Source organism: Cydia amplana, chromosome Z (genome assembly GCF_948474715.1).
Source record: "Cydia amplana chromosome Z, ilCydAmpl1.1, whole genome shotgun sequence".
NCBI lineage: Eukaryota > Metazoa > Arthropoda > Insecta > Lepidoptera > Tortricidae > Cydia > Cydia amplana.
This window is the reverse complement of record NC_086096.1, coordinates 1,011,405-1,037,602: the sequence shown is the minus strand read 5'-3', so window position 1 is coordinate 1,037,602 and position 26,198 is coordinate 1,011,405. Positions and strand designations below refer to the sequence as shown.

The 26,198-nt window shown below is 38.2% G+C and overlaps 1 protein-coding gene and 1 long non-coding RNA gene across 2 annotated transcripts; both read left to right on the top strand.

Moving 5' to 3' along the window:
• Positions 1-12,539: 12,539 nt before the first annotated feature.
• Positions 12,540-16,012, top strand: LOC134661708 (uncharacterized). The gene is made up of 5 exons (XM_063517879.1): positions 12,540-12,636; positions 13,195-13,398; positions 13,612-13,820; positions 15,427-15,567; positions 15,995-16,012. The coding sequence occupies exons 1-5, from the start codon at positions 12,540-12,542 to the stop codon at positions 16,010-16,012; spliced, it is 669 nt and encodes a 222-aa protein (XP_063373949.1).
• Positions 16,013-21,076: 5,064 nt separating this feature from the next.
• Positions 21,077-25,947, top strand: LOC134661002 (uncharacterized). Its single transcript, XR_010097917.1, has 5 exons — positions 21,077-21,159; positions 21,853-21,961; positions 22,406-22,459; positions 23,792-23,860; positions 25,892-25,947. It is a non-coding gene; the product is annotated as an uncharacterized LOC134661002 (long non-coding RNA).
• Positions 25,948-26,198: the final 251 nt, after the last annotated feature.

The window sequence follows — 26,198 nt, the reverse complement described above, 5'->3', positions numbered from 1 at the left end:
TTTAACAGTGTAGCAGATCTGCGAAATTGACTCCACACTCGCGTTCGCGGCTTCGTGCACGAGTGTGGAGGGCATTGTATAGACAAGCCCCCCTTCAGACTATTGCGCGTGAATCGCGGCTCGACTTCGCGGAGTGAATATATCGCGACGTTGACGTATGACTCCACACTCGCAAAGTTCTCGGTGATTTCGCAGTTTAGTTCGCGCCAAGATGGCTGAAAAGCATCAGCTGATCGACTTAACTGTAATTTATCTACGGCAATGATTGCTGATGCTTATGATATCGAAAAACTGTACTAAATAAAACTTGTAGCAAATTTAATCAGCTTTCATTTTGTACAATGATCAGTCGTTAGAACGCATAGTTTCCGAGATAAGTATAAGCGAAAAACCGAAAACTGGGACCTTCAAATCTCCCTCTTTCCCCGGCTCATTAGCTACGGCCGGGGACTTTTGATATGTTCACCTCCTAAGTAGTTCAAACAAAGTTACGAAGTCAAAAATTGTGTTCCAAGCATTTCTCTCTATACCTTTTTTTGAGAATTCGTTGCCTATATATGAATAATTTTGTGTTATTTCTTGTTATCATCAGCGATTTTTTGCCACAATTTGCCGCCCCTAATATCTCGCCGCCCTAGGCTCGAGCCTACTGTGCCTTATGGGAAATCCGCCACTGCAATTACCTCTGATGAGCACGCATATGGCTCACAAAACCGAACTTTGTCTTAAATATCCAGTCGTTACAAGCGTATGCGATTATACCAACTAGCTAGAGTCCTCGTACCGTAGAAAGACGACCCTACGTGTAATTCCTGTGTGAACGACTCAGCTGTGGGAGTTGTGGGACATATATACTACAATATTCGCCGCGCAAGATGTTTGTCTTAATATAAAATTCAGCCTTTATACGTCCCACTGCTGGGTACAGGCCTCCTCTCGTGCCCGAGAGGGCTTAGCCTATAGTCCCCACGCTGGCCCAATGCTGATTAGGGACTTCACGCACACCTTTGAGTTTCTTCGGACATGAATGTAGGTTTCCTCACGATGTTTTCCTTCACCGAAAAGCTAGTGGTAAATATCAAATGATATTTCGTACATAAGTTCCGAAAAACTCATTGGTACGAGCCAGGATTTGAACCCGCTTCCATGTTTGTCTTATCTAACACTAGCTGTTGCCAGCGACTTCGTACGCGTGGATTTGTATATTGGTGGTTATAAATTCTACATTAGCTTAGAACAATATGCAGCAAAAGATAGCAGTAGGGACGGTTAATCATTTGTTAATTATTATACAACGCATGAGATTTGTCTTTCACAACCTGGCTACGAAGTTTCAAGCCCCTAACTGAATAAAATTGTTCTCGATAATCTCGATATAATCTCTCTCAACCCCGAGAAGATTTTCAAGTCCACTATTTAATAAAACCTACTACCTAACTACCTATTTACGAAGTTTGAAGTTCCTAGCTTTAAATAAAATTTGAACCCTCTACCAACTCTCAACCCCTGTTTAAACTTTTAGGGGATGAATTTTTAAAAACGCTGAAATTACTTTTCTTGTATTGTAATAATATGCCTTTATACAACGATTCAAGTCCCGCACTCCAATAAATATTTGGGTTCCATAAAAATTTTCGACCCCCTTCACCACCTTGGGGGATGAATTATCAAAGACTCTGAAATTAGTTTTCTTTTCTCTTAATAAAATACCTTTTTACGAAGCTTCAAGTTCATAGCTTTAAATAAAATTATAACCTATACAATCTTTCAACCCCTTTTTAACCCTGTTATGGGATGAATTTTTAAAAACGCTGAAATAAGTTTTCTTGTGTTCTAAATTCTAATACTATGGCTTTATACAAAGATTTAAGTCTCGCACTCTCAAAAATATTTGATCTCCATACAAACTTTCAACCCCTTTTTCACCTCCTCGGGGGATGAATCTTTAAAAACGCTGAATAGGTTTTTTGTTTTTTAATAAAATACCTTTTTACGAAGTTTCAAGTTCCTAGCTTTAAATAAAATTTGAACCCTATACAAACTTTCAACCCCTTTTGGACCCTTATAGGGTATGAATTTTTAAAAACGCTGAAATTCTTTTCTCGTATTCTAATAATATGTCATTATACAAAGATTCAAGTCCCGTACTTACAAAAAAATATTGACCTCTATACAAATTTTCAACCCCTTTTTCACCACCTTAAATGTTGAATTTTAAAAAACGCTAACATTAGTTTTCTTCTCTTTTAATGAAATAACTTTTTACGAAGTTACAAATTCGTAGCTTAAAATAAAATTTAAACCCTATACAATCTTTCAACCCCTTTTTAACCCTTTTAAGGGATGAATTTTTGGAAACGCTGAAATTACTTTTCTTGAGAATTAATAATATGGCTTTATACAAAGATTCAAGTCCCGCACTCTAAAAAATATTTGATCTTCGTACAAATTTTCAACTCCTTTTTCACCACCTCGGGGGATGAATTTTTAAAAACACTGAAATTTGTTTTGTTGTTTTTTAATTTAATACCTATTTGCGAAGTTTCAAGTTCCTAGCTTAAAATAAAATTTGCACCCCAAGACATAGTTTCATCCCCTTTTTTACCCCCTTAGGGGTTGAATTTCTTAAAACGTCCCAATTCCTTCTTTTTACAATCGGCTTATGCCTTTCTCAAAAGTTTCAAAGCATTTGTAATGGATTCAAACTTTCACCCCCTTTTTAACCCTGTTAGGGGATGAATTTTTAAAAACGCTGAAATTACTTTTCCTGTCTTATAATAATATACCCATATACAAAGTTTAAAGTCACACACAAAAATATTTGATCTCCATACAAACTTTCAACCCCTTTTTCACCACCTTGGGGAGTTGAATTTTCGAAAACGCTGAAATTAGTTTTCTTATTTTTTAATATAATACATTTTCACAAAGTTTCAAATTTCTAGCTTAAAATAAATCTTGAACCCCATACAACCTTTCATCCCCTTTTCAACCCTTTTAAGGGATGAATTTTTAAAAACGCTAAAATTACTTTTCTTAAGTTTTAATAATATGGCTTTATACAAAGACTCAAGCCCCTCACTCTCAATAATATTTGATCTCCGTACAAACTTTCAACCCCTTTTTCACCACCTCGGGGGATGAATTTTTAAAAACGCTGAAATTAGTTTTCTTGTTTTTTAATTTAATACCTTTTTGCAAAGTTTCAAGGTCCTAGCTTAAAATAAAATTTGCACCCCAAGACAAAGTTTCATCCCCTTAGGGGTTGAATTTCCTAAAACGTCGCAATTACTTTTTTTGTAATCGGCTATTATGCCTTTCTAAGAAGTTTCAAAGCATTTGTAATGAATTCAAACTTTCAACCCCTTTTTAACCCTGTTAGGGGATGAAATTTCAAAAACGCTGAAATTACTTTTTCTGTCTTATAATAATATACCCATATACAAAGTTTCAAGTCCCACACTCACAAAAATATTTGATCTCCATACAAACTTTCAACCCCTTTTTCACCACCTTGGGGGATGAATTTTCTAAAACGCTGAAATTAGTTTTCTTGTTTTTTAATATAATACATTTTCACAAAGTTTCAAATTCCTAGCTTAAACTAAAACTTGAACCCCATACAACCTTTCATCCCCTTTTTAACCCCCTTAGGGGTTGAATTTTTCAAAATCGCTTCTTATCTCTTATACACTTTACAAACGCAACCTAGTGTGCAAATTTCAACTTTCTAGCTTTTGTAGTTTCGGCTCTGCGTTGATGAATCAGTCAGTCAGTCAGTCAGTCAGTCAGTCAGTCAGGACACTTGCATTTATATATATAGATTTATCTTAGGGTTGGTAAAAGAACTTGTATGGTGAATTTTTAGTGGAAGGTAGCTGAGTTTTGGGACTAAAACTGGTTTAAGTTGGTATATCATACATATTATGGCAGGAACTCAGTTTTATATAGAATTTCAAAAACGTACAACAATCAGTTTTGCGATATCGATCCATTTGTGCACAATATTATGGTTAAAGAAATTTATTTTCTCAAAAAGAAATTTAACATTCACTTAAATAGAGAAAATGCAAGATAAATCATAAAATATGAGTGAGCATGCAGGTTATTAACAAATTAAATAACTGATTAGAACTAGAACGTGTCATTTACGAGAGATTACATATAAAAAATAGATACACGAACATGCTTATAGTGAAGTTGTATAAGTATGTTCTTATAAACCTGTGGGTATGTCCAAATTAAATATTAATAAAAAAAACAACGGGTTGCACTCAGGGAGTGCCGGCAGAAGTGAAAACTCAATCACTATTGCAAAATGTCTGCAGCACTATGTATAATTGAGGTTAACGCCATCTAGCGTTATTTCGTCGCATTACTTGAAACCCCTAAGCACATCACTGTTAGTACTCGAATTATATTAATACCAGTTAGATCGAAACGAACTAGATAACATTTAAATCAATAAAGAAAAACTCAATGACATTGAAGTAACCGTTTTTCGATCAGGTCACGTGACCGTCTTACGGTCACGTGACACCTGTTACGAGTTAAACATTTTCTACCCATCACAAAAACAAAAAGCGGCCAAGTGCGAGTCGGACTCGCCCATGAAGGGTTCCGTATTTAGGCGATTTAAGACGTATAAAAAAAACTACTTACTAGATCTCGTTCAAACCAATTTTCGGTGGAAGTTTACGTGGTAATGTACATCATATATTTTTTTTAGTTTTATCATTCTCTTATTTTAGAAGTTAAAGGGGGGGGGGGGGGGCACATATTTTACCACTTTGGAAGTGTCTCTCGCGCAAACTATTCAGTTTAGAAAAAAATGATATTAGAAACCTCAATATGTGTGTGTGTTCACTCCTCCACTTGATTGTTATTATTTTTTCCGCAATCGCAGTTTTAAACGATTTTTGAAGTGAAAACTTCTTTAGCGGCGCTGCATGTGCACTTTTTAGGGTTCCGTAGCCAAATGGCAAAAAACGGAACCCTTATAGATTCGTCATGTCTGGCTGTCTGTCTGTCTGTCTGTCCGTCTGTCTGTCCGTCCGTATGTCACAGCCACTTTTCTCCGAAACTATAAGAACTATACTGTTGAAACTTGGTAAGTAGATGTATTCTGTGAACCGCATTAAGATTTTCACACAAAAATAGAAAAAAAAACAATAAATTTTTGGGGTTCCCCATACTTCGAACTGAAACTCAAAAATTTTTTTTTCATCAAACCCATACGTGTGGGGTATCTATGGATAGGTCTTCAAAAATGATATTGAGGTTTCTAATATCATTTTTTTCTAAACTGAATAGTTTGCGCGAGAGACACTTCCAAAGTGGTAAAATGTGTGTGTCCCCCCCCGTAACTTCTAAAATAACAGAATGATAAAACTAAAACAAATATATGATGTACATTACCATGTAAACTTCCACCGAAAATTGGTTTGAACGAGATCTAGTAAGTAGTTTTTTTTTATACGTCATAAATCGCCTAAATACGGAACCCTTCATGGGCGAGTCCGACTCGCACTTGGCCGCTTTTTTTTGAAAACCTGTCAGCCTTGTCATCTGAAATTAAAAGGCACTTTGAACGCCACGCCTATCGTGTGCGGCGCGTCATCGTGAACCTTATCGGAATGCACGAAGGTTGATACTAGGCTGTTGCGCTCGCGCGTCAGTTGACGTCTTTGGCGCTTAAAGGTCTGTCCGCACATGAAAGCAGTAGTTGTATATTCCGTTAACTGGCGATTCGTAAACCTTAGGTACTGCAAAGGCATGTCAAGTCAATGACAGCATCAATAGCAGTGTCCGACTTAAATCGGATTTTATGCCAAAACCGAAGGTTCGGTTCTGCTCTAGTTACGGCTGATGAAACCGAACCTTCGGCGGATAAATGATTTTTTTACCGAAACGCTCGAACGAAACATCGGTAGGACGAAAGTACAGTTTCGGCGGGGCTGAAAGGTACGGCACTTTTTTGTTCGTGTTAAAAAGTTAGTTCGTATTACTTGAACAGAACAAAGTGAGAGAGTGTCATTAATTACTCATTAGAAACATCATATTTTCATAGAAATTTGACATTCATGGGTCCTAGTTGTGTCTTTAGTTTGACCCGCTACCTGTTTTGATGCCGACTGTACATCAGTGGTCCAGTGTCGTTTCAATTAATAGCTGACTAAAAGGTTCAATGGCAACAATAGGGGATCTCAGATTATTCGTACTTGTTCTGGCAGTCGGGGTCCGGATATATTGGCTGGACGAATAGGGATGGGCTTTTTGCGCCCGACCTAACTTAAATACGACGCGGGTGCGGATTTATACGGGGTTACAGACAGTATTAGGTAAAGTAGTAGCAATTTTATAGTATAATTATGTAATTAATTACACATCTTCGTCTGCGTGCAGTAAACCATTCTATGCCTGCAGTTTAAGTGGTTTTTAAACTATCTCCATGCCTGAAAATAGTAATAGCAGTGGTACTACTAAACTAAATTAATAACTCACTTAAATCTAAAATAGGCCCTTGAAGCATTGTACCAATGATGCTGGCGGCATGTCCTCGTTGTATCGATATGCTGATGCTAGACTACCTCGGCAGAAATGAGTGCCTTTCATCCCTTTGTTAACAATCTACTATTATTACGTTTTAAAATTTCGGCGCTTTCCGCCGCACATGCCTTACATTTCTGAATCGGTTCAACGGACACACCAAGTTACTTTCACATTTATAATATCAAACACAATATGTAACTCTGTATAAGATGAATAAATCCTAAGGGAAAAAACGTGCCTCGGAAATCAAGAAAAGTCATTCTCGGATAGATGGTGCACACACCTTTGGCCTATGCTCGTCTAGATGGCGTTGACCGTTACATATTTAACAATTTTAATAAATAATATACTCATTTATCCATATATACACAGTTTTATACATTTTCATTTTTAATGGCAGTGAATTTACTGTGACTACTAAATTTACTATGATAGGAACCCTCTATTCTATCTAATCTTACAAGGTTCAATGGCAACAAAAGCGGGGTCTCAGATTACTTGTAGTTGTTCTGGTACTCGGGGTCCAGATATATTGGCTGGACCAATAGTAATATACTCGTATTCCGCGCTAGACTTAAATCTATCTATCTATCTATCTATCTAATACCTTTAAACGAGCAATTCTTGTTTATTTATTTATTTATATGTATATTTTATGTATATATATTTCGGGGATCTCAGAAACGGCTCTAACGATTTCGATGAAATTTGCCATATGGGGGTTTTCGGGGGCGATAAATCGATCTAGCTAGGTCTTATCTATGGGAAAACGCGCATTTTTGAGTTTGTATATGATTTCCGAGCAAAGCTCGGTCTTCCAGATATTTATGCTTAGTGCTGTGGGATTAATCTGTCAAAATCGTTACAGGCTTATCTTGGTCTATCTACTGCGCTTGTAAGTAACGTAGTGTGTTGTAATGTTCGTCTACTATACGGTAATTGTATCGAATACAAAACAATATGCAATAATTTAGCACCTACCGATGAGAAATAAAGTGGAACTCTTTTGCACCAAATTCAATAGGGTATTTGACTGTATTTAAAATAAATGTTATAACCCGTATAAAACTATAAAGAGTAGGTAATTTGATTGAGCCGTGACGTCACATGCTAGTGTTTCATATAAATTCCATAGTAGCAAAATCGTTTTGACAGTTTAAAAAAAGAAACGGATTTGACTAGTAGTCAAATACCCTATACAAGCATAAAATACAGTTAGCAATAAGAGTGTAGTGAAAATTTTCAGTTTTACAGAAACTTGTTATTTATACATTCGCGACCCAAGATTAGCAACTTTGCTTACTGCCAAATTGGCAACATTGAGCGCTGCAATGCATGCCCGTCCGTGTATGCGTTCAGTGTACCCGCAGCAGTTGCATTGGTAACTGCGTGGTCTAACCCTCAGAACGCCGCCTATCGTGTGCCTTGTCGGCTAACAATCTACAATCAAATGTAAAAATTAGGGTGCGTACAACTTACTCAAAAATATCTGCCATAGTTCTTATTCGCTGACAGACCTACGAGTGCACCCTTATTTTTACACTTGACTGCACTGTCGAGTAAATAAATATGAATACATTTCTTCGTGTACATATTTATGAACTCGACTGTAGCAAAGTTAATATAGGGCTCTAGCCGCGCGAGTTGCCGTCTTTTCTTCTTGGTAAATTAAAGTACGTGTGCATAATGCCGCCGCAGACCATAATAACCACAATCATCTTTAAATTGTAAGTTTTATTCTATCTTATCTTATACGAGCAATTCTTGTACATATATATATACTAGCTGTTGCCCGCGACTTCGTACGCGTGGATTAGTATATTGGTGGTTATATATTTCTACATTAGCTTAGAACATTGTGCAGCAAGTGATTGCGGTAGGACGGTTAATCATTTGTTAATTATTAATATTATACAACGCATGAGACTTTGTCTTTCACAACCTACGAAGTTTCAAGCCCCTAACTGAATAAAATTGTCCTCGATATAATCCCTCTAAACCCCCTTAGAAGATTTTCATGTCCTTTATTTAATAAAACCTACTACCTAACTACCTATTTACAAAGTTTGAAGTTCCTAGCTTTAAATAAAATTTGAACCCTATACAAACTTTCAACCCCTTTTTAATCATTTTAGGGGATGATTTTTTAAAAGCTGAAATTATCTTTCTTGTATTCTAATAATATGCCTTTATACAACGATTCAAGTCCCGCACTCAAAAAAATGTTTGGCCTCCAAACAAATTTTCAACCTCTTTTTCACCACCTCGGGGGATGAATTATCAAAATCTCTGAAATTAGTTTTCTTCTCTTTTGATAAAATACATTTTTACAAAGTTTCAAGTTTGTAGCTTTAAATAAAATTTGAACCCTATACAAACTTTCAATCCCCTGTTTTAACCCTGTTAGGGGATTAATTTTACAAAACGCTAAAATAACTTTTCCTGTCTTCTAATAATATCCCCAAATAGAAAGATTCAAGTCGAGCGTTCGAAAAAATGTTTGATATCCATACAAACTTCCAACCCCTTTTTCACCACCTTAGGGGATGAATTTTCAAAAACGCTGAAATTAGTTTTCTTGTATCTTAATTTAATACCTTTTTGCAAAGTTTCAAGTTCCTAGCTTAATATAAAATTTGCACCCTAAGACGAACTTTCATCCTCTTTTTATCCCCCTTAGGGGTTGAATTTCCAAAAAATAGCAATTACTTTCTTGTAATCGGCTATTATGCCTTTCTAAGAAGTTTCAAAGCATTTGTAATGGATTAAAACTTTCAACCCCTTTTTAATCCTGTTGGGGGATGAATTTTACAAAACGCTGAAATTATTTTTCCTGTATTTTAATAATATCCCGAAATACAAAGATTCAAGTCCCGCGTTCGAAAAAATGTTTGATATCCATACAAACTTTCAACCCCCTTTTTACCACCTTAGGGGATGATAATTCAAAAACGCTGAAATTAGTTTTCTTGTATTTTAATAACATATATTTTTACGAAGTTTCAAGTTCCTAACTTAAAATAAAATTTGAACTCCATACAAACTTTCATCCCCCTTTTAACCCTGTTAGGGGATGAATTTTACAAAACCCTGAAATAACTTTTCGTGTCTTCTAATAATATCCCCAAATACAAAGATTCAAGTCCCGTATTCTCAAAAATATTTGATCTCCGTACAAACTTTCAACCCCGTTTTTACCACCTCGGGGGAAGAAGTTTTAAAAACGCTGAAATTAGTTTTCTTGTTTTTTTAATTAATTACCTTTTTACGAAGTTTTAAGGTCCTAGCTTAAAATAAAATTTGCACCCCAGGGCAAAGTTTCATCTCCTTTTTTACCCCCTTAGGGGTTGTATTACCTAAAACGTCGCAATTCCTTTTTTTTTGTCATCGGCTATTATGTCTTTCTAAGAAGTTTCAAAGCATTTGTAATGGGTTCAAACTTTCAACCCCTTTTTAACCCTGTTAGGGGATGAATTTTCAAAAACGCTGAAATTACTTTTCCCGTCTTATAATAATATCCCCATATACAAAGTTTCAAGTCCAACACTCACAAAAATATTTGATCTCCATACAAACTTTTAACCCCTTTTTCACCACCTTGGGGGATGAATTTTCAAAAACGCTGAAATTACTTTTCCCGTCTTATAATAATATCCCCATATACAAAGTTTCAAGTCCAACACTCACAAAAATATTTGATCTCCATACAAACTTTCAACCCCTTTTTCACCACCTTGGGGGATGAATTTTCGAAAACGCAGAAATTAGTTTTCTTGTTTTTTAATTTAATACCTTTTTTACGAAGTTTCAAGGTCCTAGCTTAAAATAAAATTTGCACCCCAGGACAAAGTTTCATCCCCTTTTTTACCCCCTTAGGGGTTGTATTACCTAAAACGTCGCAATTCCTTTTTTTTTTTGTCATCGGCTATTATGTCTTTCTAAGAAGTTTCAAAGCATTTTTAATGGATTCAAACTTTCAACCCCTTTTTAACCCTGTTAGGGGATGAATTTTCAAAAACGCTGAAATTACTTTTCCCATCTTATAATAATATCCCCATATACAAAGTTTCAAGTCCAACACTCACAAAAATATTTGATCTCCATACAAACTTTTAACCCCTTTTTCACCACCTTGGGGGATAAATTTTCAAAAACGCTGAAATTACTTTTCCCGTCTTATAATAATATCCCCATATACAAAGTTTCAAGTCCAACACTCACAAAAATATTTGATCTCCATACAAACTTTCAACCCCTTTTTCACCACCTTGGGGGATGAATTTTCGAAAACGCAGAAATTAGTTTTCTTGTTTTTTAATTTAATACCTTTTTTACGAAGTTTCAAGGTCCTAGCTTAAAATAAAATTTGCACCCCAGGACAAAGTTTCATCCCCTTTTTTACCCCCTTAGGGGTTGTATTACCTAAAACGTCGCAATTCCTTTTTTTTTGTCATCGGCTATTATGTCTTTCTAAGAAGTTTCAAAGCATTTGTAATGGGTTCAAACTTTCAACCCCTTTTTAACCCTGTTAGGGGATGAATTTTCAAAAACGCTGAAATTACTTTTCCCGTCTTATAATAATATCCCCATATACAAAGTTTCAAGTCCAACACTCACAAAAATATTTGATCTCCATACAAACTTTCAACCCCTTTTTCACCACCTTGGGGGATGAATTTTCGAAAACGCAGAAATTAGTTTTCTTGTTTTTTAATATAGTACATTTTTACAAAGTTTCAAATTCCTAGCTTAAAATAAAACTTGCACCCCATACAACCTTTCATCCCCTTTTTAACCCCCTTAGGGGTTGAATTTCTCAAAATCGCTTCTTAGCTCTTATACATTTTATAAATGCAACCTAGTGTCCAAATTTCAACTTTCTAGCGTTTGTAGTTTCGGCTCTGCGTTGATGAGTCAGTCAGTCAGTCAGTCAGTCAGTCAATCAGTCAGGACACGTGCATTTATATATATAGATATATATTTATTATATATATATATTTCGGGGATCTCGGAAACGGCTCTAACGATTTCGATGAAATTTGCTACATGTGGGTTTTCGGGGGCGAAAAATCGATCTAGCTAGGTCTTATCTCTGGGAATACGCGCATTTTCGAGTTCTTATATATTTTCAGAGCAAAGCTCGGTATACCAGATATTATTATTTAATTCAAAATATAAGTTCGTTTCGGAACTTACTTTTAATATATATTCCAATATTTAGCACCGTTTCGCTTCCGTCTATCATGTTTTAAGCGGGTTTTCCACCGCGAACGAGTAATGAGCGAGAGATGGCTAAGCGGTGCGGACTTCGTTGTTAAAAAATAGGTTTGCGTTTCCACCAACAAAGAGTTTAGTTGTTTGATTCCCACCGCAAAAGAGAAATGAAAAAGAGGAATGAGCGGAGAGGGCTGAACGGAAAATGAGAAATAGAAAATGAATAGTCGATTTCCACAGAGAGCGAGTTCAGTTGAAGTTTTGAACTGGTTGCGTGTGGTCGTGTTTGAACATGATGTCGAGCTATACGGAATCAAGTGATAGCGATTATTTTAATAATACTGGTAGAATAGCTTTCCAAGATTCTTGTGTTTGAAATTAATACATCTGATTGAAAAGACTACTTACCATCTTTTATTTCTTCCGAATTCAAATCTTCAACTATAGATTTCCATGCAGCTTCCTTTATATCTATGTTTCGGTATTCTTTACTTGCTATGTCCCATAAACATGGGTATTGTCGAACAGCTTCAATAAATCGCTCCATTGCCAAAAAACACAACTCGTCAGTCGATCACAGCAATATGAAAGCGCGCTCGGTGCCGGCGGCGGCGGGCAGGGAGGGGCGGAGACAGCAACGAGTCCTTTTCAAACTAGTCGGCCGGACCTTGACGCAGCGGGCTCATTTTAACTAGTTGACTCGCTCCGCTCACCTCTTTCCCTGTGGAAACGCGCCTATGTAATTTACCATTGCGAGTTGACCGGACTCCGTAATGACACCGCTCCGCTCTCACGAGCTGAGCGAGCTCATTTCAACTCTTTTTGCTCATTTTGTCATTTCCGCTCGACTATTTGTTGGTGGAAACACAAGTACGTAGTTTAGTTTTGCGAGTTAAACTAAGTCCTTAATGAGACCGCTCCGCTCGCGGTGGAAAACCCGCTTTAAACTTGCAATTTGGCAACATTCGGCGAAGCTGGGAAGACTGGTGCGCTCGTCGTCCAGACAGCAGTTGCATTGGTAGACTAACCGGACATTTTTATGTGTACGAGTATTCCGAGTGATTACAGCCTTTAGTTTAATTTATTGCTCCTGTTACAGGAAGCACCCTGTATACGTATTTACTATATTTTTAATGAAAAATATGCACTTACCTAATAATATGCCTATATGTACTTTACTTCCTACCCTCGCAGCGGCTGATAGTGCAACTCATACTTTGCATGGGGTCTTTCGACCCCGTGTTTTATGTTGAAAACAACACAAAAGTAATTTTGTGTTGACGAAAGGGATTGAACAAAATTAAAATATTAGTAATAAAATGCGAGTCGTGAGTTGTAATAACATATACTAATCTATGGTCGTGAGGGGTCAGCAAAATTACATTTCGTTTCCTCGGACATCGAGTTCAACTAAACAAACATTTTTAGAAAATCAACGAAACTTTTTTTTGGTCAGGAACGGAGTGAGACTCGTGCAGAGGAAGTTCGCGCAAGGTGTACCCATCCCGGCGAGCAGCGTCAGCGTCGCGCCCACGCCGCCGGAACGCAAGCCGGACCCACCTTACCCACCCAAAAATGTCTACCACAACAATATGTCCGCAAGGAACCTGCTTGACATAGTTTCTATGCAAAGTAAGTTTAAATAAATAAAATAAAAAGATGGCAGTCATGTACTGTGGCTACATAATATACCATGACAGTAACTCTCTACACACTCTATTCTCTTTGCTCTTTGGATCTAACTCAAATATCTTTAAAATGAAATTTGAACTTTCTGTCAAATTAACATTAATTAGCTACGCTTCGTCCAATACCTTCGAAATTTCAATAAAATGTATCTTTCAGACATACACAAGCACAAGCAAGAACCTCTAGTGGTTCTCGAGCGTCTCCGAGACGACGAGATACCCTCCCCGCCCGTGCCCGGGCCCGGGCCGAACGGGCGGTGCGTCCGACCAAGGATCCGCGTGCCCTTGAGACGCCGGAAGGTCAAGTGCAACAAAGGCAACATGTGCCTGAGGTCAGAGAAACGAAAGTCCACCGAGGCTGGCAAGGTAGGTCACATATATCTTAGATTACACAAACAGGAACAACTAGTTGTGCTCGAGCAGACCCGCCCGTGCCCGGGCCGAACGGGCGGTGCGTCCGACCAAGGATCCGGGTGCTGTTTAGTGCTCTCAAGGTCAAGGGCAACATGCATGTGCCTGAGGTCGGGGAAACCGAAGTCCACCGAGGCTGGCAAGAAGGTATAATTCAATCATCATTTCATCTTAATATATTTCCCGTCGCGGAATAAATGGTGTTTGGGAATTTCTCGACACTTTAAGTTTAATAGAAAAAAAAAATATATTTACTCCTAATGCATGTTAATTATAAGATGTAATGTTTTGAAAAGGTGTGTCCCGCCGAGTTTGTTGCCGGTCCCATATTGGGATAGTTGGGATATCCTCCTCCAACTGAGGATTGAGGGGGGATTTAAATCTCAAGGCAGAGGTGTAGGTTTGGAGCCGGTGTAGTTTCTTTTGACGTTCATAAGCTCATTGTAATATGCCTACTTGAATAAACTATCTTGTATCTTTAATGGAATGTAAGGGGTACCTACGTATACTCGCGGGCAGCTTGTGGCGAGCAGACGGTGAGTGGCGACATCTGGGACCCATGTTACAGAGGGCCCTTTTAACTGGTCCTCGCCTCGCCTCTGCGCTTGCCTTCACTGGCCGGCCTGTCATCCTTATTATTATTATTTTCACCTCAGCAGCTCGAACAAGAGTACTTTGCTACTTAAAAACAGTGAGCAAAATGCTATTTTGCTCACTGGATGAGACAAAATGAGCAAAATGCGATTTTGGTCACTGTCTTTAAGTAGCAAAGTGCCCTGAGGTGAAAACTTAATTGTTGGTATATCTTAAGAAAACATGAGTGAATAGAGGTAAGTGATGAAGAAGGAATACATTTTACAGTACATATGGGGCTACTTTTCCGCACTAGTGCGTAAAATAACACTTTTCGTGCGTATGTCGAAACTTTAAAGTGCCATATGTACTGTAAAACGTTGTTCGATACACGTGCGAATAGGTAATTCGCAACTCGTGTCGATTTAAAACACTCCCTTCGGTCGTGTTTTAATTTATCGCCACTCGTTTCGAATTTCCTCTTTTTCGCACTTGTATCGAAAATAACTATTTCGGGTTCTCTAATATGTTCTCACTGCTGAGGTGAAAACTTATGTGAACTACACGAGATCAAAGTTATTTACATCTCGTGCGCTTTTGAGTCCCTTACTACGCTCAAGATTCTACGGGAAGAAAAGGCCGGCCCAGGAAGCGATGGCTTGATGTCGTTAAGGAGGACATGCGTGCCAACGGACTCACCACCAGGGACGCCGAAGATCGGGCAAAGTGGACACGAAGGAGTCGGAAGGCGGACCCCGGGTCCTCGCGCCCCGCGCCCCGGCACAGCTGGGATTGACGCCAGGATGATGATGATGATGACTACGCTCAAGATTCTAAATTAGATTCACTCGCTACGCTCGTGAATCTAGTATAGAATCTTTCGCTTGCACGGGACTCAAAATAAGCACTCGAAGAAATATCAAACTTTGATCTCTTGTTGTACAAATAACTATTTTCTGTGCTGTAAAATATATTTATTTTAATGCAGGGCCCCATCAAGAAACGAAAGAAGCTGTCCTCGGAGTCCACGGACGACATACCGCTCGTCTACTACTTCAATAACAGGCCTGCCAAGCCACATAATGGACAACTTAGACAGAAGGACATCACAGGTACGTCAGCAGCAGAAGTTGCTAAGCGGGCGAGGCGTTCAAAATTACCTTGACACGCTCTTATTTTCTTAACAATAAAGTCGCGTCAAGATCATTTTGAACACCTGGCCCGCTTAGCAACTTCTGCTGCTGGCTGTTCATACTCACGCTATGAAATGTCCACATGTTCACAGCTTATTCTCCTAAGGCATAACCATACTACAAAAAGTCTAAAACTTGTCAGTGAAATATGAACCTATATTATGAAGTAAATACATATAATAATATAGTTGAAAAACAGGAAAATTCAGGGGCAAAAACGTACTAGTGCTTGTGATTAACTGAATATCGACTGAGGTGTTATCGATAACAAACAATTTCTATATCAGAATATTCAGAATAATAATGAAATGTGACTCAATCCTTGTAAAACATAATAGTTTAATTCACTTCAATTTATTTCAGAATTTTGACATTCCATAGCTTGGTTAGTAACAAATTTATAGTTAGTTAAGCAATAGTATTGCTTAACTATGTATTACATATGTATGTACGTATATATTTTTTTATATGGCCAATTTTGTGTCCCACTGCTTTACTTAGGTACTAAGCTGCACTGCACTTTAAAACGTCAAACCATATACCACCCGTCGAACCCGCGTTTCATAATTATGATATTTACATTTATAGGTAGATGTATGGTTATGTTATTGTTATTATTTATGTTTATATATTTGTAGCAATGTGTATTCAAAACTTGCATTTCATAAATTTTGGTGATTGTACACTTTTGTTTTTGTTTGTTATTCATTGTTACTTCTGTTTTGTTTTATTCGTTTCCTCAAAGGTTAACTGGAAGAGATCCCATACAGGGATGAGTTCGCCTTTGTTATATTTAATTTATTCTGTAAGTGTGAAATAATACATACATACATACATACGTAAAATATATACATACAGGAATCAATATTTAATTCGTATAAGAAATGTTATATTATTATCGACATTATGCAGAAACTAATATACATAAAAATTAAATTAACATTAACATTAATATGATCAAATTTTTAGTTAGGATATCCACAACGCAGGCTTCGTCAGGTGGCCACAAATACAATACATACATGATATTTAATGTGAAACAATAGTGTATAAACAATATTAAACTTGAATTGTTAGTTACAGAACTTACAGATAAAAAAGAGAAACCGTCAGTAAGAGATAAACGCGCGCCCACACCGAAGAAAACCGCCGCGAGGGAGCGAAGCGACAGTACCGTCGACAAACCCGCCCTGAGGGCAGACGCCAGAGGTAAGAACACATTTAATAGTAGGTACATTGTAGGACAGGCCTGGTGCACATTGAAGCGCTGGTGGCCTAGCGGTAAGAGCCTGCGACTTGCAATCCGGAGGTCGCGGGTTCGAACCCCGGCTCGTACCAATGAGTTTTTCGGAACTTATATACGAAATATCATTTGATATTTACCAGTCGCTTTTCGGTGAAGGAAAACATCGTGAGGAAACCGGACTAATCCCAATACGGGCCTAGTTTACCCTCTGGGTTGGAAGGTCAGATGGCAGTCGCTTTCGTAAAAACTAGTGCCCACGTCAATTACTGGGATTAGTTGCCAAGCGGACCCCAGGCTCCCATGAGCCGTGGCAAAATGCTGGGACAACGCGAGGAAGATGATGACATTGTAGGAATAATACGAGGCCATCTTTAGCGTTTCACGTGCTTTTCACGACTACTGCGAGGAAATAAGAAAACATTTGCACAACTATAAGTACTTTAATATAAATTAATATGTATTTATATTGGCGTGAGGACAATTGTTGAAAGAAAGCGATGTGTTTTTGCCAGGAACATTTACATTTGTGCTAACTGGTTGAAGTAGGCGAGCATGACGCCTTAAGCGTGAACTGAATGGTTTTGACGTTTCTTTTTTAAAAACAAGTAATTGGTCCTATAAATAACCTAATTTTATTTTTGAAGGAAAAAGTTTCGCCATAAAGACCTTTTATTGATTTTTATGTTTTAAATGATACTCATTGCTGTAGCACCTGAACCATCACCAATGACAGATAATGATAACAATGAAATACTGTAGTAGTGGTGGTTCAGGTGCTACAGATATTGCCTACTTTCCAGCTTGGTTTTAGACCATCTATTGCCACATTTCCGACCAGTGGCGTGAAAAGTATTCGAACTTATATTTACCCACTTAAGCACGTTACGCACGAAGAATTTGGTAAAACCCGACCAGGAATATATGATAACGCGCCATGTTGCGGAATTCCACTGGAACTAATTTTTTCATACTATACTGAACTGTCACCCTATATAATAATAATAATAAATAAAAATGATTTATTCGTTAACTTAATTTAAATTACAATATCTGATCCGGTGCCTCTTTTTAAGTATTTTAAATACTTGTGTTAAGAGAACACCGCTCCTCCACAAATTGTAGCTTAAAGTAGACGTTATATAATAAACAGGTGGTTTACAGTAATTTTAATTTTAAAGATTTGGAATAGACGCGCTGAAGGCGTCAGTATAAGGTTTACAATATAAAATAATAAGAAGAGGTACCTAGATAAGTAGAGGTACAGTAGGTACTCGAGTACAATATAAGGAGAAAACATATTTGTGGTGTGTGTACGTGTGTGTGTGCGTGTGCGTGTGTGTGTGTGTGTGTGTGTGTGTGTGTGTGTGTGTGTGTGTGTGTGTGTGTGTGTGTGCGTGTACGTTTGTATTATTCTAACATTTGTTCAATATACATGAGAATAACAGCGCCCTCTTGACAATGATCATATATGTATTACTGGTCAGGCTGTCCATTGACCTGCCTGTTCCGATAATATTCTGTAGGGGGCGCCACTCCCACAATCAGTCACAATCAAAGGTTGTCAGGAAGAGATCGCTTTTTAGCGATAAGCGCGCTTGTTGTTAACCTCTGCTTGTGTTTCTGTTTTCTTTTATTGAGGTGTGCAATAAAGAGTATTTGTATTGTATTGTCTACTGCAAACGAGAGTCAAAATTATGTCATCTAGAACCTCTCTATCACTCTTGCATATTCGAGCTATAAAGAGGCAGATAGCTGAGTCCGATTTTCATGTTTCCTGGTAGGCCCTTTGTAAATAAACCGCCTTGATGTATCATGTCATATTTTATTGTATGTGAAAACTTGTCAAAAACCGTAAAAGGCACAGTATGTATAAGTTACTCTATGGGTTACGATGGGTGCTAGTGCTGCACTCTGGCGACAGAACATTTCAGTAATACCGTCTATTATATTATATGTTACCCTCGCACAGTGGCATTCGCCGGCATCATGGGCATCATGTTCAAAACGCAAAAGTTCTAAATGTTACGAGGGCTGTTTGATAAGTACCCGTTTATGAAAAAAATAATCAGTTGTTTTTGTTTATATGCATTTATTTTTCTTCATAGTCTCCTTTTAACTCTATACACTTGTTCCACCTATATTCAAGCTTCAATAAACCATCCAAAAAGTATGATTTCGGAAAGTCATTAAAATAGGCCTCTGTGGCGGCAATGACTTCGTCATTTGATCCAAATCGCTTACCACCGAGCCATTTTTTCAGGTTGGGAAACAAAAATAAATCGCATGGGGTCAAATCTGGAGAATACGGGGGGTAAGGCAATAGGGCGTAGCGTAATTGTGTTAATTTAGCCATCACAACTCTAGACGAATGAGCTGGTGCGTTGTCGTGATGAGACAGTACTTTTTTATTTTTTAAATGGGGTCGTTTGTCCTTCAACCCAGCGTCAAATTCATCCAATAAATTGGCATAGTACTGCCCTGTTATCGTTTTCCCCTTTTCTAAGAACTCAATATGTATAATACCCTGCGAATCCCAAAAAACGGTCGCCATGACCTTTCCAGCCGATGGAACGATTTTTGCTATCTTTCGCGCAGGTTCACCCGGTAAAATCCACTGCTTCGACTGCCCTTTCATTTCCGGGGGGTAGTGGTGACCCACGTTTCGTCTACGGTCACGAAACGACGCAGAAACTCCTTCGGGTTACGTTTGAACACGGCCAAACACTGCTCCGAAGTAGTCAGTCGGTTCCGTTTTTGCTCCTCCGTGAGTAAACGCGGCACCCACCTCGCCGATACTGTCTTCATACCCAATTTTTCTTCTAATATGTTTTGTACCCGCTCGATTGGAACATTTACAGCATCAACGATTTCTCGAAGTTCAATTCGGCGGTCGGCTAAAACGATATTTTCAATTTTCTTAACCATATCGTCTGTAGTCACCTCAATTGGGCGGCCTGGGCGATCCTCATCAAAGACGGTTGTTCTCCCCCGCTTAAACTCGTTAAACCAGTATCTGACGGTTGTCATAGAAGGAGCACATTCATGGTAAACCGCTTGCATTCTTACTTTTATTTCATCACATGTTTTTCCTTCCAAAAACAAGAATCTAATTACAGACCGATACTGCTCTTTCTCCATTTTCACAATTTTAAGTTCACGCTTTCACTGAATCGCTGTCAAATGAGAAAAAAACAAAAGAATGCTGTTTTTTTTTTAAATTTTCCCACCTCTGAAAAATGGCTTAAAACGATTGTATACATATTTTCGGCCCGTGATATTAATACATTTGGAAAACGGGTACTTATCAAACAGCCCTCGTATACTCGTATTGCAACCTAATTGTGTTTATTAGCTGCCAGTTGAAAGGAAAGTAACACAAATTGACTAAGCCCCACGGTAAGCTCAAAACGGCTTGTGTTGTGGCTATTCAGACAACGATATATTATGTAATATACAAACACTTAAATACATAGAAAGCAACCATGACTCAGGAACAAATATCTGTGTCATCACACGAATAAATGCCCTTACCGGGATTCGAACCCGGGACCATCGGTTTCTTAGGCAGGGCCCAGGGTCACTACCTAACTAGCCACTAGACCAGGAGGGGTATTCGACAAGCGACGTTTGACGTATCGTGTTGAACTCCCGTTGAATCGGAACAATCCAGTGTCAACATTTGACATCAGCAATCCACAGTTAGCCAACCTATTATAAACCTTAAAGCAGGCGTGGCTCACTCCGCGATCTCGTCGCTTTGCTACAGGTAGCTAAAAGTACATCCGTACGACCCCAATTTTGGGGAAAGCCATAAGCCGCGCGTGGCGCGGTCACCACCTAGCGGCCATATCTGTGCTGATCGTAACAGACGCGTTTTGTTAGAGAGTGAGTCTTCTGTACCTAGTACTATTACTAGCCTAGCCTAGCCTATCCTGTGCCATAAATTTGTGTTTTGTGTTTTGTACAATAAAGAGTTTATACATACATACATACATACTATTATTTATTCTGTGCTTAAAGTAGATTTTTGTTGAATTATTGGTTGTACCAAATGATATTATCCGCAGTTGATGAACATGCGATTCAATCAACTGTTGAATTGAATTGGGCGCGTAATCTGGCAGTTGTACCTCTCGAATAGGGGCCCAGACGGGTCGTCAAATTTTTGACAAGAATGTATTTTTTAGCCACAGATGAGCGCTTCACGTTCAAAGAGCCGTCGAGCCCGGCTCGCCTCAGCTACAGGTTGTACAAGAAACAAGCAGCCGCCGCTACAGGTACTGTCCTTTTCCCCTTTTAGGTACACTGGCGTTCAAAAGTACATGGACATGTTTCAACCACAATATTAAGGCATTACGGTCGACATCTATCCATACACTTTTGAACGCCACTGTAGTATGTGTATGGCAAAAGACATATGTAACTCCGTATAAGATGAATAGTCTAAGAAAAAACCTGCCTCGGAAATCAAGAAAAGTCATTCTCAGATAGATGGCGCACACACTTTTGGCCTATGCTCGGCTTGATGGCGTTGACGACACCGTTCGATATTTAACAATTCTAAGACATAGGTATCAGTAAACGTCAGAAATGATAGTCAAAGTCCGACAGTTGTACTTCACTCGCGAAACGCTCCTAACAAATTGATATGGGAACGTGACGTCACTGTCACTGAGAGCCCGTCATGAAGTATGGACAAAAGGAGAAATTTGAATCTTTGTCGGTGAAATATTGCGTTTATGTATATAGTTGCTCTACAATCTTTTATCGGTTAAAATGTAAGGAATCGAATGGTATCCTTACTTATTTAAAGTAACTTAAATTTTGAAACTTTCAGGTCCCGTATTTTTGTATAATTTCCATATATTATTTTAATAACCACATTATTGTGATAAATTGCCCATTTGCTATCTATTTTACTAGATTTTGTTATAAAATTGAACCTGTGTCATCATCCTTATTCGCAGCTCGGCAGCTAAAGAAAGGGGTGCCGAAGGAGGCGCGCTGGTCGACCCTCCGCTCGGCGCGAGCGCCCTCCGAGACCAGGGGCATCGTGCGGCGCCTCAGGAACAAAGTGCTACTAGGTAACTCCATTCGTATTTCTACGCCGCTTTTGTAGCAAATGGCAATAAAACATCCAACATTTCTCATCCGAAAGTCAAGTCGTAATACGAAGATATCAGAACATAGACAGAAATAATCATACCGTCTTTGTCTTACACTAGTACTAGCACCTAAAAGAAAAGGATGAGTATAGTTTTTTTGGTTCTAATTTACTGACAAATTGGTTTGACCAACTATTGTACATTACGATTACGATACAAGTGGTATCGTACAACGGCTTATTGTACATAATGGACCTTTAAATTTTCGACATAGTTATGTAATGTGCTAATTACCGCCCTAGTGCGGTAAAATGGCAACATATCACGTAAAGGTTATCACAATAAATTATAATAGAATTGAGTTATCATTTATTTTTATTTTATCATTGATTGAATATTAAATAATATTTGACCTTGTTTCAGGTAAAAAGCCACCGAAACCTGCTGTTAGGAAAGCGGGCCCGAAAACAAACAAAGGTAAAGGTACTAATTTGTATACTATTATCGAAACTACGCATTTGTTTCGAAATACACATTAAGGTAAACGTACTAGTGCTCGACATGCTAATGCCCAATAGATGACACCCTGCTGTCACCTCTATTGACAATGATTTAAGTTTCAAGATGACTTGTACTGGGGCCGCGTCGAGCACCAGTACGTTTACCTTAGATAACTTTTAAAGTTTTGACTGATATACAGTGTGGAAAAAAATTATGGGCCCTGGAGGGAAAGTGCCTTAAAACCTTAAGTTAGCTTCATTTTACTTCAAGGAAACATGCATTCACAGCTTTTTTTAAATTCGCTTTGTATTGCCTGGGAATCGAACCGACGAAAAATAAAAAATGAAACTTTTGCTATTTTGTTGCACTATAATGTGACTATATAATCGGTACAGTACATGTTAATGTTAAATTTTCTCCAAGAAACATTAGGTCGTACAGTCGTCTGTCGTCTGCAAAATAAGTAAGTAATCATAATATCGAATATTTAGTATTTTTGGAATTTTTAGTCAGTACGATTCGTGGACGAGAGAAGCGAACTAAAAATAAATATAATGCAGTTTTGGTTATTAAAAAAAATAAAAGAATGTTTCCTTAAAAGTAAAATAAGCTAACTTAGGCCCACTTACTCCATCCCACTAACCCGAGGTTAAGCGGATAAACCGTTAACCCAGTGTCAAATTGTACTGGTAACCATGGTAATTCCAGGGTTAAGCCGTTAACCCCGGGTTAGAGGAATGGTGCAAGTGGGCATTAAGGGGTTAAGGTAGTTATAATAGGCTACATGACTAATTTTTTTTTATGGTATCAATCGATCGGGTTTGTTTTTAGAATCAAATGTCTATATGGGACCCATTGCATTAACACAAAAGTAACACAAAAACACAAAAGTAAGTAACACAAAAGTCAGAAATTGTAGTCAAAGTCCGACAGTCGCACTTCACTCGCGAAACGCTCTATACAAAACGGCCAGGGGCCGTGACGTCATCGCCCATCTTGTAGTATGGACAAAACAAGAAAATTGCGTTTTTGTCGGTGAAATATTGCGTTTATGTATATAGTTGCTATACAATATTTTTTTGGATGAAATGTAAGAAATCGAATGGTACCCTTACTTTTATCGTTATTGGAAGTTAAAAAAAACTTAAATTTTGAAACTATCAGGTCCTGTAATTTTGTAATTTTTCAATATTGTATTTTAATATCCACATTGTTGTGATAAATTGCTCGTTTGCTATCTATTTTACTAGATTTTGTTATAAAATTCAACATGTGTCATCATCCCTATTTACCTTGTTTATTTGTTAGACGACACGCCTCCAACGCCGCCGGGCCCGTCCGGTTTCAGAGTGCCACGACCGCCGCCCTCTGAAAGCAGTGAGTATATCACTACATAGTATAAAACAAAGTCGCTTCCCGCTGTCTGCCTGTCCCTATGTATGCTTAAATCTTTAAAACTACGCAACGGATTTTGATGCGGTTTTATTTAATAGATAGAGTGATTCAAGAGGAAGGTTTATGTATTATTTGTTAACCCGTGCGAAGCAGGGGCGGGTCGCCAGTTTACCATATGTATAATAAGGACGAGATGAGCTGGCTCGGCCATGAACCTCAACTTGCTAAAACTATGGAGGCGGTGTGCTCACGTGCCCAAAATGCACTCAAAGATTTATCAGAAATAGGATACGCGAGTCACCCAAAAGCGCACCAGGGGTTTAACCGCGAAAATCAAAATTCGCAAATTGCGGGCATCATCTCTGTCACTCTAATAGGCTAGATGACAAAGTTTCATTTATGGTATCAATCATTCAGGTTTGTTTTTAGGATCAAATGTCTATATGGGACCCATTGCATTAAAGTAATACAAACGGCAGAAATTATAGTCAAAGTCCGACAGTCGTACTTCACTCGCGAAACGCCCCGAACAAAACCATAAGTGAACGTGACGTCAAGGTCAGGAGCTTGTAGTATGAAAAAAAACAAGAAAATTGAGTTTTTGTCGGTGAAATATTCCGTTTATGTATATAGTTGCTATACAATCATTTTTTGTAAACTGTCATTCAATAGAACTTGCTAACTAAAGTGTCATTCAATAGAAATTGCGAACTATGTAAACAAAAGTTACTAGTAATTTGACATTTAGTGTCAATTTTAGTATGGCGGTTTGTTTACATAGTTAGCAAGTTCTATTGAATGACATTTTATGTACACAAATCGCCATACTAAAATTGACACTGAATGTCAATTTACTAGTAACTTTTGTTTACATAGTTAGTAAGTTCTATTGAATGACAGTTTATAAAAGGTGAGGAATCGAATGGTATATATATATCCTTCTTGTTTCGTTTTTGGAAGTAAAAAAAAATCTATTTCCTTATTTTTTTAAATATCCACATTATTGTGATAAATTGTCTGACTGTATTTAAAATAAATTATTTCACACCATGCATGAAATAAAGCACCAGATAATTATTAGAAAAACATTGATAGCAGTTATTTTTATGGATATAAATAGAAAAAGTAGGTGAGTTGACCGTGACGTCATTGTGTAATGTTTCGTATAAATTCCATATTAGCAAGTCGTTTGCACAGTTCTAAAAAAGAAACTGATTTCACTAGTAGTCAAATACCCTATTTGCGAATTTCGGTTTTCGCGGTAGGCCCCCAGAGAGTGGACTAGCTACACAGTAAGAGCCCTCCACGCGCGTGACCCGAGCGTCGGCGTCTAGTCAACCCTGTGGCTGCTGCTCGTCGTAACGTTGACGCAACTGCGGTATAGGTATCGCGCCATCGCTCGAAAAGATTGCACCATACCTTAGGCCTAGTCTCGATTAGATGGCGACACTTTTTAGGGTTCCGTACCCAAAGGGTAAAAACGGGACCCTATTACTAAGACTCCGCTGTCCGTCCGTCCGTCCGTCCGTCCGTCTGTCACCAGGCTGTATCTCACGAACCGTGATAGCTAGACAGTTGAAATTTTCACAGATGATGTATTTCTGTTGCCGCTATAACAAGAAATACTAAAAACAGAATAAAATAAAGATTTAAGTGGGGCTCCCATACAACAAACGTGATTTTTGACCGAAGTTAAGCAACGTCGGGCGGGGTCAGTACTTAGATGGGTGACCGTTTTTTTTGCTTGTTTTGCTCTATTTTTTGTTGATGGTGCTGAACCCTCCGTGCGCGAGTTCGACTCGCACTTGGCCGGTTTTTGTTTTTGATATTTAACAAATTCAACACATATCAGTGAAATAATAAGGATCAAAGTCAAATGGCGTTCTAAAAGTTTTAAACATCTGTCGAAAGATGGCAGTAAATTCACTGTGACTACAAAATATACAAAGACAATTAACTCTCTATACACTCTATTCCCTTTGGTTGTACTAAAGTCTTCTCATCTTGTTGCAGGCTATGCCCCGTCAGAACAGGATTCTCTAGATTCATTCAGACTTACGTTCGCGCCCTCACACGTGCTCGGTATGTTCCATGTCGTGCATGCTCCCTCGTTGACTGTTACAGATCAGGGATGTTGCGAATATCCGCATCCGCATCCGCAACCGCGGAACTTCCGCATTATTATCAACATCAGCATCCGCATCCGCATAAAATCGATGCGGATTTAATGGGGATGCGGATGTGGAACAGGTCGGTACAGGAACGTCTTAGCATCGGCGTAAGTGCTAGACTGCTAGGTAATTTAGTCATTAACCAAAAA